Below are 12,672 nucleotides of genomic sequence, written 5' to 3'. Positions count from 1 at the left end.
TTCAAATAACGCAAACACCTTCAAGAAACTTACATTTTGAATTTATTCTGGAGGTATGTAGGCTTGTCAGTCTACATGACACTCATTTATGTTCAAAGTCAAGCATGGGTGCACAGCACTTACTTCTCCTTTCAAAATGTCTTTCTGCTGTCATTCCGACCTTTGTCTTTTTTTTTTCCTGCACATGCCACACAACACACACGATGCAATGAAACAACACCGCCGTATGATGATGTCATTACAATACAGCGGATCCCATTTGCACTTCATTTCTAACCATCAAGACTTCCAACATCCTTTGTTTGCAAACAAGTAGACTTAAATAATGCACTTCATATTAATCCTTATAGCCAAGTGCTTTGTTTAACCTTTAAGAATATTTTATTCATGTCACTTTGGCATTTTAGGGGGGAATAGTCCCCCCCCCCCAAATGTGCCTGCAATATCTATGTACATAGTCATTGATCACGGTCAATGTTGAACAGAGACAATCCAAGTGCATGAAGTACATGAACATTCATTAATACAATTGATACAATGGGCAAAAATGCACATTTACATGTAAGTATGATGGCCTCTACGTTCATAGCATAAATACAACAGGTTCAATGGAGAATCATTCTTTTCAGGGTCTCAATGTTTAACAATAAATAATCAAATAAGAAACATTTGAGCTTCATTTGCACAACTCGGCCTGAAAGCATACAGAGCAAAACGTTTGCAAACATTTTCACCCACATATACCTTTAAAAAGGTGTATCGAAATGTGATATAATGATCAAGACGATTTATTTGCACTAGTCCCGAATTACAGAGTCCACGATTAAGAAGACAGATTGCGATTCACATATACACTTTTTGTGCGACGTTGCACTTCCAAATGCATCCGGTCATGTTGCGGTGAAAGCGCAAACTTGCCATTCTCTACTCTTGTCAAACATCCTTCCAAATTATTAAACACACTCATACAAACTCTTATGTAGGGTCATTTAAATCTAGTCGTGGATCTTACACAATGATGGCAAATAGACTGACCAGCAGATCCAATTACCTTTAATACAATGGGTTGGAAACCTGCTAAAACAACAGTCTGGATGATTCTTACAAGCGATCGGGGGGTTATAATCCGTAATAGCTCATTGCATAGTCAAAATGTTTTATGAGAGAAAAATGTCTCTGAATGGATTCTTCCATGAAATATATTCTGATAAATGTTTTTTTTTTTTTTTTTTTTTTTTTTTTCATGGTATCAACAATTTTGCCCACTTGTGTATGTGCCCTATGATTGGCTGGCAACGATTCGGGGGAATATCTGGCTTTTTTTCATAAAGCCAGCTGAGATACAGTAGGTCCCAGCTCACTGCCACACAATTGATGGTTAATCAAAGAAATGATGTCATATTTTACTTTCTACAATTTACAACCAAATTCTTGTGAGAACGCTAGCACGTGACATCAGCACACCTCTGTTCAACAGTGAAGTAACATGACTCCTCATTGTATACAGTACTTGCCGAATGATGATACACCCTGCACGTGTAGCACATCTGCGCGCACGCACGCACACACACACACACACACACACACACACGCATGCAGCAGACACACAAACTCCAACCTCATTACACTTAAAAGTGTAAAAATAAAATAAACACAAGTCGTGTCAGTTCTGCCCAAAAACTCAAACAGTAGTCCCGGCTCCGCTTGGGCACTTTGACCCATTTAGTGTACTTTGTTCTCATTGCGTTATTTAAGGTGCAAGCTTCCTTTTCTTTTAAAACACAGCTCAACCCGTTCCATACAATTCATTCAGTGCTACCGCCGTGCGGGTGTAAACAATACCTCGGCAGTTGTGATGCAGAGGATGCATGTACTTCAAGTAGAACATGTGCTTAAAACTTGTAAACAATTATCTATTGCCAATGTGATCTGCTGGTGTTCAACAACAATCTTGTGACACAATGCAAAAATAATAATAACCTAAATCCACATTTAGCCGACTTCACTCCAAACAAATGGTCCCTGTCCTTGATACCGTGTATGACTCACTCATTCTTTATTTCTGTTGCCCAAGTGACTTTTTTTTCCTAGGCTGATAAAGCAACGTACATTGTGATTCAGTGTTTTTACCTTGCAAAGTGCTGCCATGCAAAGAGGCTAAACTCGTATTGACTTTGGGTAGAGGATGTCTTGAAGAACAGAATGCTGGCTGGGGTTGGATGAAGGCAGATTTCTCCATGGAGATGTCTGCAAATGAAAAGTAAGAAATTGTGTTTATTAAGAAAGATCTTCAGAAGTACAGGTGTATATAACGGTCGTACATTTAGTTGAGTTGAAGGGGAGACTTTTCGCCCTTTTCCAGTTGTCATTTTTAAAACTTGATTCATCCTTTACTTTTACTCCATGGAGATGCTCTGTCAGGCCTTCAGCATAGCCTTCTTCAATTGTTACTTGGTTGCCATTCTTGTTGTTTTTTCGGGAAGTGAAGAGCATACTCTATTGAGTTAAGATCAGGTGAATGGCCTGAGCAAAATTACATTTCTTTGGCATCAGTTTGTCTTAAAATTGCTTTGTGTTAGGTCTAATGTTGGGTGAGCAAAGTATGGTCATATACGGCAATTTCCATTCTTGAATCTGGCCCACAAATCGTTTCCATTATCAAAAGTTATGCAGGATTTTTTACATTAATTTAGTGGTGCTTTTTTTTCCCCCGCTGAAATTAATACATTTAAATATTTTAAATTCATTTATTTTAAATAATTGGTCCACTGATTTATTGAGACAAAATTAAAAAATATATATAATTAATGTTTAAATATTAGCAATACATATAAAATCTTGAGAATAAAAATATTTGACAGATTTTACATTCACGTGTTTTTTCTCACTGGAGAACCTTTTTCCAATGTTTTTTCCATTAGTTTTATTTGGCTTTCTTGTTCTCGAATACTACCAGTTAACATTCATGGCATGTCTCAACCGTCAATTTTAACTTTGACATGCCTCCCATCTCCAAGATATTCTTGCTTTTTGTCAAATGTCGTATCAATTTTTTAAATTCACAAATTACATCCATTTTAGTTTTCCGAAGCCGGTAGAGTATGCTTTTCACATACTGCAGACAAAAGTGAAGGCAGTAAGACCCGCAAACAAGCAGCAAGTGAAAATTGCTGCAGTGAAGCCCTGAAATTCTGAATTTCACATCCACCGGGATCCACACTTCAGAAATCACCTCCAAGTATTATCAATGATTGTTATGTTTACAAATGACGCCAAATTTCCTGGTATTTTCAAAACCTTGACACTGGAAGTACCTCCATGCATTTGCTTCCGATGTGTCCCGAGTGTCATATTTGAGTGTACAGTACACATCAACCCGCTCCAGGGATTCAAAACACAGCTGAGGTGGTTTATGTAAGAGTAAAGGGAGTACACTGCTCTCCACCTCCATCCACCCGTTTTGGACTGGGCAGAGGGGGAGGGGGGCTATAAAAAGTTGACCCCGTCCCAGCCCGGCGGACTCGCTTCCACAGCGGCGCAAGTAGCAAGCAGCAGCATCTGATCTCTCCCAGCAGCTGTCCTCTCCCTGCATCAGCACAACAAATATTTTACGTTGACCTGACCTTTTCGTCCTGCTTCACTATCCCAGCCATGCCCCCCACCCCCACCCCCACTCCCCCTACACACACATTCACTCACTGGCACACACGCCATCAGCTAAACACACACCGTTCCACTTCACACCACTGCTAAAGCCCACATTGAGCCCCTGGCTGCCACACAACTGACAAGAATCTCACAAGCTCACGCAGTCGTATTCTTATTCTGACACCTTGGTTGACAATAGACTGGAACGGATGGCAAGTATGAGTGAGTCAACCTTTTTTTTTTTTTTTTAATGATCCTACTTATGGACTGTATACAGTATCGGCTGTGGTTTTTATGTTGAAACTTTTTGACAGTATTCACGTTGCCACTCTCAACCAGTAAATAGTTGGATGCATTTAGTGTGATTACTTCAAAATTACAAAAAACTATTTTCACAAAACTTTTTACAGTACAAAACAAGAAGAACAACGAATAAATTCTGACGCCCAACAATTATAATAAGAATATTAAAGCTGCCAGAAATGATTTATCCATTTTCATCGTGAATCTTCGAAACGAGCGTTGAACTTTGATGACATGCGTTGCCTATATTTGATGACTCACATATTTAACCTCATCCATCTGTCCATTATACCTGCACGGTGAATCTGCTTCTGTTTGGAGCTCATTTGGGTGAATTCCATTGCAGGACTTCATCAAAGTACAAGTCCTGGAATTCATCCACAGTGACTGTTCCAAACCTGACTTGCAGTTGAATACCGAGCATGATTTGGAAGCATTTGAGACCTGTTCATGGATCCGGTTAAGATAGACATGTCCACCCAGTTCATGTATATCGTGAAATCACTGAAATGGGTGTTGATTTGTTTTTTTTCCTAATGTTCTGGGGGGGAACCGATTCAGGGTGTCCCCCGCCTACTGCCCAAAGACAGCTGGAATGGGCTCCAACACCCCCCCCCCCCCCCCCGCAACCCTTGTGAGGATCAAGCGGTTCGGAAAATGGATGGATGGATGTTCTGGGGGGGGCGGGGGGGATTCAGACCTTTATCTCTATTTTCACTACAATACACATGCTAGAACAATTGATGAGCTTGGAGGCAGGATAAATAGCAAACACAGCAATTCCAAAAAGGCCCCAAATAAATATAGTTTGTTGCTTTGTGTAACTAGCGGCAGCAAGCCATATGACTGATAAATCTGGGTTAACAGAGACCTTGGATCAGTCATTTCTGATTCAGTCCAAAAATTCAAGTCATTGATTTGAGCCAGCAAGTGAACAGCTCCACTTTCCTGTGGTTTTTTTTCCCTAACCCTCAACATGAAGCATGTCAACAAAGTCACCTCTCACTATTGAAAATCGGGAAGATCCCATCCAGCCCAGCAACAGTTCCGAGGGCTCACATTACCTGTCAAGAAGCAACTGCGCGTATATTAATGCTGACATGCCGCAGCTGAGCTGAAAACTCAGTATGCATGTGGTACAGGAAGACGTCCAAACACCAGCGCATCCTCAAACTGCTTAACCTCATGTTGAAAAAAAATGTAAACAAGTCACTGATGTCAGTCATTAATTCTTAATAACACTTTATTTTGCTCCATTCCACCCCATCTATGATGAAAAGGAACAAATGTAAGCGCAACTTCATATGCAGTAAAAGGGTCATGGATTCACAGCACAGACGTTGGACATTTTCAGAAAATTTCAACCTCTTCGACGATACCTGACAAAAGTTGATATGTATGATAGGAGACGGCCATTTTGTAACTCACTGAGCCTCTCGGTTATTTATGGTACTGTATATGTCCCAGCAACATCCAAGCTAGGATGCTGCTGTCAGCACATCTAAATCAAGTGCCGCCTTCATCCTTCTGTCTGGACAACAAGCAATTGATAAGATGACATCGGCTGTTGACGATCTGTGCTGTAGTTGTGTATTCTCGTCAATCACTCTTCCGCCACAATTGTAATAATAATCATTACCATCAATCCCTTGAAGGGAGCAAATGATCCTTTAACAAATCATAAGAAAACGGTTTGAAACACAGAATGTGAGAATAAATCTGAAAGCCCTGTGGACAAAACCATCCTTCCATCTTTTTTCTACAGGCCTTGTCCTCATTATTGTCATGAGTGAGCTGGAGTCCATCCCAGATGACTTTGGGTGAGATGTTGAGCTGTGACTCACATTCAATTTAGAGTCTTCAATGAACCTGTGTTTTTTGGAATGTGGGAAGAAGGCTTAGTACCTAGAAGAAGAAAAAAAAACACGCAAGCACAGGTAAAACAAACAGATTCCATGCAGGAACTGTGAGGCAGACATGTTAAGTACCAAACCACCCACCATGTTGCCCATGTTACAAGCCAGCGATTCTCAAAGTGCGTTCCTAGTACCACTCGTGGGACTCGGGCTCACCACGCGTAATGTTAGAGTGACTCGCAATAGTATTATTTTCATGAACATGTAGATCGGCTGCTCTTGTGGTGCTTGGGAGCTACCTGGTGCCCCCGAGCACCACGTTGGTGACCCCTGCCTTAGAATATCATCCTACAATGTTTTGCCAAAGCAATTTTACATATAAACAAGAACTGTTGTTCACAAACGCAGTCTATGAATCATTGTTCTGCGAAGCAAGTGCAGATTGTATTTTTCTTTTGTAGAATATCGTCAAATTAACGCTGTCGAGTTTTTTGAAAATAACATTGAGGATTTTTTTTTTTTTTTTTAAAGCCCTGCCATTTTGCAGAAAAAAAATGATGGCCAATCATTGAATGTGACTGTTCGGGGGATGTGCCAACTTACATGTGTAACGAAGTGTCTTCTTGGTCATCTGTGCTCCACCACAAAGCTCATCGTTGTTCCGTCGAAGGAAGGCGGGGCAATGATTCTTGGACCTTGTTGCGTTGTGATGCTGATAATGGGCTTCCTGTCCAAACTGACCGAGGGCTTCACCTGTCCCGGCGGGGCCTCGGCCGTGGCACTGTAGTAGGGGCTCTCTGCCGACGGAGCGTTCGCTTCCTCTTCCTGCTTCGTGCTCGCGGTGTGTTTCAACTTTTCTCTGTCTTCAGAGTGACCCGGCAAAGGCGGCAGCAAGGCCTGAGCTTGCAGAGTGGGCGAGGGGATGAACCCCGGGTAAATCATGTAGGTGGGCGCGAACGCTCCCGGGTTCAGGGCCAGCGGCGGCAACGAAAGGGGCACGGGGGTGACGGGAGCAATGGGCGGCACGGGTGAATGTGGCACGTCCACGTACTGGCCTGTCTCTGGGTCAAACAGTCGCTTGGTGCTGGTCTGGATGGGCGTGTCCACTAGGTAATAATGTCCCGTGGTGGGGTCGAGGAGCATTTTGCGCTGCGTTTGAAGGCCCGCCTCTCCACTCGAAGGTGGAGGTGACAGAGTGGCAAAAGGGGATGAGAAACAGAACACTTGCTGCGTCTGCGGGCCTGCGACAGGCTGGTGGTAGACAGACGAAGCCGGGTGCTCAGCCATGAATAATCTTTTCCGCTCGGGTGTCTTGACGTCAACTTGTTGGCTGATGCTCGGCTTCATCTCTGTGTAAGCTGTTTCCTTGTTGGCCACTTTGATCTCATTGGCGTACGCCAGACCCGGCATGGTCAAATAGTTCTCCGAGTCGCTTTGTGTGACGCTGGGATTAGTGGGACTGATTTGGACCTTTCTCTGTTCCACCTGCCCTTGTCTCGCGGGTTCTATTTTCACAGAGAAAGGTGCGGCCGGCGCATTGGAGCTTTTCATCGACCGTAAAGCCGTGCTTTGTAGCGCAGGGCTCGCAACCGAACTCATGCTGACGTGCGCCTTATTGCTCTTGCCGAGGTGAAGGACGCTTTTGTTGCTGAAGGTTTTGCGTTGAGCGGATTCGTCGCAGCGAGGAACATGTACGACGTTGACCGCGCCATCTTCAGGCGCTGCCATTGTTTCTTCTTCCGCTCCTCGCTCCTCACGGGTGATGAGCGAAAGCACGTGGCTGCCCGTGATTGGCTGCTGAGGCTGAGCTTTGCGTTTCCATTCGTTTCGGTCAAAAACGTAAAGCTGCTCCATCGTTTTGACAGCAGCTTTGAGTTTCTCCAATGCGGCTTGTTTGGGAATTCGAGGCTGGAAACGTTTGTCAGCCGCCTCTCCTGCAAACTTCTCCTGCCTTTGTTTCAATAGTTTTTCAGCTTCCGACTGGTCATTGTTTGGTTGCTTTGTTCCAGCAAATGGCACTTTGCTGGTGCTACTCTGTGGCAGCGCATCTGCTTCTGTTTCTTTTGGGGACTGGTTTGTTTTTACTGAGTGGCATTTAATGACAATAGGAGAAGGCGACGCTTGTTTTACTGGCTCCTCTTGGGCCTTCTCTTCAAGTTTTTCGGCAGGTTCAACCGCACCTTTGCTGTCGCTATTATCCAAAGAAAAAAAGCGATATGAACTTTTCACCAGTTTACGCACATCTCGGACACGGTAAATCGGCGTTTGGAACTTGCCCTTAGTGTCTCTGACGTCTCGAACTGTAAAATTTGGAATCTTATCCGAAGCAGACAAAATATGACATTTGGCATCACCTCCTCCCCGAAATGTCTTGACAGAACTAATTTTCGGGGTTAACAGACTGGCAATGTTCAGGGCCCCTCCCTTATTTTCCCTCACACTTCTCAGACATATTTTGATCTCGGGTGTTTTTCCGCCTCTGTCCTTTTCTTCTTCAGTGGCCGTGTTTGCCGTCTCGAGCACCGCCTCACATTCTGAGCGTTCTTTCTCTTTGGAGAAACGCTGGCAGCTCGGCATGAAAAGAAGCTTTGTGAGCATGTTGCTCCTGTCCGATTCCTCCTTCTCTTCCTTCGCGGCCGAGGAGAGCTCAGCCTCCTTCACGGCTTCGTCGTCCTTCCAGGAATCAAACGCGCTGCCTTGACTGTGAGTGAGTCCCATTTTAGGCTCCTTTTTCCCTGAATCCGTCGCGATATCTGTGCTTTTCGGCTGTTCTGCAGGCTCACGAGAGCTCGGTCTGCTGCCCTCCAAAGGCTGGTCATCTCCAGAATTTGTGTAACCGGAGCCTGATTCAGAGCTTTGCCGATGAAAGCCCCTCCTGTCCTTCCCCCCATCCAGAAAACAAGGGGAGTGCACGGGGTATGCGTCCGAGATCTCACCTCTCTCCATCTTCCGCTCCTGCTCGAATTGCATCTTTTTGGAGATGACATTTTGAAGCAAGCTTGATGCAAAGATGGCCCTCTTATGTGTCTTGTCTGTGCCCTCTGCGTGGTGATACCGCATTTCACAGCCTGACCTGGCTAACACTGCTCCACGAACCTCCCCGGACCAGCTCTTTATATTTTTGGGTCGCCTGGTAACTACTTGTGCGTCTGAGTTGCACTGGACATTCAACGTGACCCCTCGCTGTTCTTTTATCCCCGCACCTTTGCAAAAAGACGCTTCCTGATGAAAAGTTAGTCTCTTATTCGGCTGCGGGGCTCTTTTACTCTCCACCGTCTCATTCATTTCCAATGTGGCGCTGGAGGTCTTGTGCGCAATTACGCTGTGCTCTGCCCCCCGCGGGATGCGCCCATAATTCCAGTCCATGTAAGCGGACCACTTGTTTAGACCGTATTCCGACATGGACGACTCGCTTGACGTGCTTAAATTAATCGTATCAAAGTAAGGACACGCCAAGCTTCGAAATGACCTGGCGGTTAAATTACGCACCTCTTTGTCAGCGTCATCCAGCTCGCTGATGGAGCTGGAGGCGCCACTGGAATATTCATTAATGTCCTTCCGTCTGAGTTTGGTTGCAAGGTGCTGACGGCCGGGAGCGGGGATGAAATACTTGGCTGTGTTATCTCCCAAAGGTCCAGCTCTCACGAAAGAGAAGTGGCTCCCGTCTCCAAAGCGCTTGGCGCCCTCGTCCGTAATGCCGACCGGCTCCTCTCTGGAGGTTTTAACGGATACGTGTATTTTGTCCCCGACGATGCAGTTTTTGCACACACTTTCATCAGAGCTCGCGCATTTCTCCGAGTCGCCAAGATCGCTGTCGTCCTGCTCTGTGCTCACACCGAGTTTGGCAACCTGACCCCTGCCCTCCAATACCAGAGTCCCGGTTCGGGTGTCGTCGCTTTCAAACGAGGCGTAATCCACGAAGGAGTACACCAGATTGTCGTCCTCAAAGTCCCAATTTGCACCGCGGCCGAGGTCGTAATCGACGTCGTGGTCGAGTTCGGTCAGCTGAATTTCATGCGTGGTGATATAGTGAGACTCGTCCTTTAGCGTGTCCGCCCCGCTGTGGTCGGACAGAACCGCGCTGGCGCCGTCGTCCGACTCGCTTCGGCTGTTCAGGTACATGTCCGTGTACTGGAGCTCGTCCCCCTCGCTGCCGTCGCTCGGGTCCGCTTCCTCCTGCATCCGCGTCTCATCCCCTGAATCCTCCTCGTCGGAAAGTTCGGCCCGTGTTTTCAAAGTGGATCCACTCGGGTCATCGCCGCCACCCATGTCCGCTGAGTCCACGGAGGCCGGTCCACGCGCCCCGTGCTTCGAACCGTCACTTTTGACAGACAGCTGGCTCCCCTCGCCGGTGAACGTTACTTTCACCGTCTTGGCCCCTTCCGGTCTCATGTCTAAATCCACGTAGTTGGACTCACTTTTTGTCTCAAAATGTCCCCCGGTGTCCTTAGCCTTGCCTCCTGGGAGCAGCGTCCTGTGAGGTCCGGGGTCATCTCTGTAAGTGAGAGTTTCCTCCGCTGCTTCCATGAGGTCTGCGATGTTGACCCGACACAGGACGGAAAACTCTGCCGGCTGCCAGGACGTGGGCACTGAGAGCTGGTGGGGAGGGGAGGGGATGGTGGCGGAGAGAGGGTGGGACCCTTGCGGGGGAGGACCACCGTCATATCACAGCTTCTCTTGACTTTTCCGCCAAAAGTATTTTTTGTTGTTGTTGCTGTCTTTTTTTTTATGATGCTCGTTGCATGTGACCTTCGAAACTGTACATTCGGTACCCTTGGGAGAGGAATAGCTCCTTAATAATACCTTTAAATGATTTAGACCCTTTTAAAGCAACGATATGCATAGGTGACAAGGAGGTGAAGTAAACCTACAAATGGCTGTGAAAGGAAAAACAGTACACATTAATTTTTATTGTCAATCTTATGTGATGCTTAAGAAAAACTACAGCCTGGTGTGTGGGCCAGACAAATCAACTACAGAGATCCTGCGGCTTTTGCTACATTCCGGGTGCGAGAAGAGCCTAGAGTTGTGGCAGTATGACTGGAGGCTGCTTCACCATGATGACAAACCTGCTCACCTGGTGAACCTGCAGATTTAGGTCGATTAGTGAAGCCCAAAGTTCAAAATGATATGATGATTTTTTTTTTGTCACTTTGTGTTTGTTGTTACGTCGTGTGGACCTGATGTGGACTTTTTTCAGCATTTTTTGGCCACGACGTTCATCAAGGAGGAGACTCTGTGCTTGGTGGTTGCGCCTTCTCGGCAGCATGGGTATACCAGCACTGTTTTTGACTGGGAGGAATGTCGGCGCCATTTGACTGTCGTTGCTGGACAGTCCCGGGGCGCTTGTGTCTTGCGCCTGTAATGGGCACCATTTTTCACAGCCCCGTTTTGTTCAGCGGAGAGATCGGTGCTGTTGAACGGTCTGCGGCTGGATGGATGTAAGTCTTGAGGAGCCGACGATGAGAAGAAAGGAGCGTTAGCGCTGAGCGCCGATGCGGATTTGGAACTGTGAGTCGCGGCTTGGAGTTTGAAGCGGATTACGTGGGACAGGAGAAGTGAACTAATCTCTTTTCGTCAATGGACGCTACAGCTTCGTGTTTGCTTTCAAAACTTAGCTTGTAGCCGACGTGTGCACATTTTCAGCATGACGTCTCTGATCCACTGGTGAAAGGACACTTTGATCCTCTCCTCTTTCATCTATAACTGCTTCAGACAACAAAGTGTATGCAGAAAAGTGGTGAAGATTGCACGACTGTCTGTGTCCTATGTGTTGTGTTGTGTTATTTTTGTTATTTTGACTTCAAAATGGCGCCGCGAGAGTGGCTGCCTTTCCAGCAGCTCCTATATTTTGTTGTTCTACTTCTTCCTTTCATAACTTTGCTGCTGTGATTGGGAATTTCTCCATTGCGAGACTAATAAAGGTTTTCTTTTCTTATCTTATCTTATCTTAAAACAAACATGGTGAAGCCGCATTTAGTTGTTACGGTGCACAAAAATGGAAGAAGTTGACAACAGAAGTGAAGTCAGCCAGTGTAAAAGCTTTTGAAACCAGATTTAATTCAGATTCAGAAAACTTTATTTATCCCCGTGGGGCAATTAGAGTAAAAAGCAATGTTTTTATTCCAGCAAAACTATGCCTAAGGTTGTTTGAAGCATTTTTATAATCAGTTGTTTTTAAATGTTGTTCTTCCACTGCATATTCGTTCAGTAATTTTAGTAAGATACTTTTTATTTCTTGACAGTACTTTGCTTTTAAATGTCTTTAATTATTTGGTTTGTAAATGCTTTTAAATGTTGTACTTTAATTTTGTGAAGCGCACTGAGTTACCTTGTATATGAAATGTACTACATAAATACAGCTGCCTTGCCTTGCCTATATGGTTACAAGATTTGTATGGACTTGCTGGAGGTATGTAGACCTCATGCCCTTAACCAAGAGGATGGGATGCATGTTCTTCAATACTGCTCACTCTAACTTGCATCACTATTCTGTAGTTAGACAAAATTGATTGAAGACACAAGTGGCCTCTGGAGTCATGCAAAACCCTGACCGCTGGTATGTGGCAAGGCGAGGCAGAGCCACCAGTTGCTCTGTGTCATGGGCACATTATCGAGGCCAGAGGTCACTATTATGAAGCCTTTGTCAGTTGCAAATCCCACTCTCATCCTGCGTCACTAATGTGGTGTAACGACATTCACATTTCTCGCAATGTATGAACATATTTGCTTTTAAATGATTTAAAAGTGCATGTAATCATTTGGAGGTTGCCTTTATTGTTATGTAATGTTTCACATGTTAAATAATGTCTAAAACATTCACTTTAAATGTAAAAAGCCCTTTCTGAATTGCATGATAGTACCT

General features: G+C 45.1%; 1 protein-coding gene across 1 annotated transcript; it reads right to left on the bottom strand.

Annotated features, from left to right (window-relative positions):
• Positions 1-19: 19 nt before the first annotated feature.
• Positions 20-10,336, bottom strand: LOC147200381 (uncharacterized protein C4orf54-like). Its single transcript, XM_086121124.1, has 2 exons — positions 6,411-10,336; positions 20-2,247 (listed from the first exon to the last, which is right to left on the bottom strand). The coding sequence occupies exon 1, from the start codon at positions 10,332-10,334 to the stop codon at positions 6,435-6,437; it is 3,900 nt and encodes a 1,299-aa protein (XP_085977250.1). The 5' UTR covers positions 10,335-10,336; the 3' UTR covers positions 20-2,247; positions 6,411-6,434.
• Positions 10,337-12,672: the final 2,336 nt, after the last annotated feature.

This window comes from Hippocampus guttulatus, chromosome 9 (genome assembly GCF_054856545.1).
Source record: "Hippocampus guttulatus isolate MCC_2025c chromosome 9, RoL_Hgut_1.0, whole genome shotgun sequence".
NCBI lineage: Eukaryota > Metazoa > Chordata > Actinopteri > Syngnathiformes > Syngnathidae > Hippocampus > Hippocampus guttulatus.
This window is presented reverse-complemented; position numbering and strand designations above follow the sequence as displayed.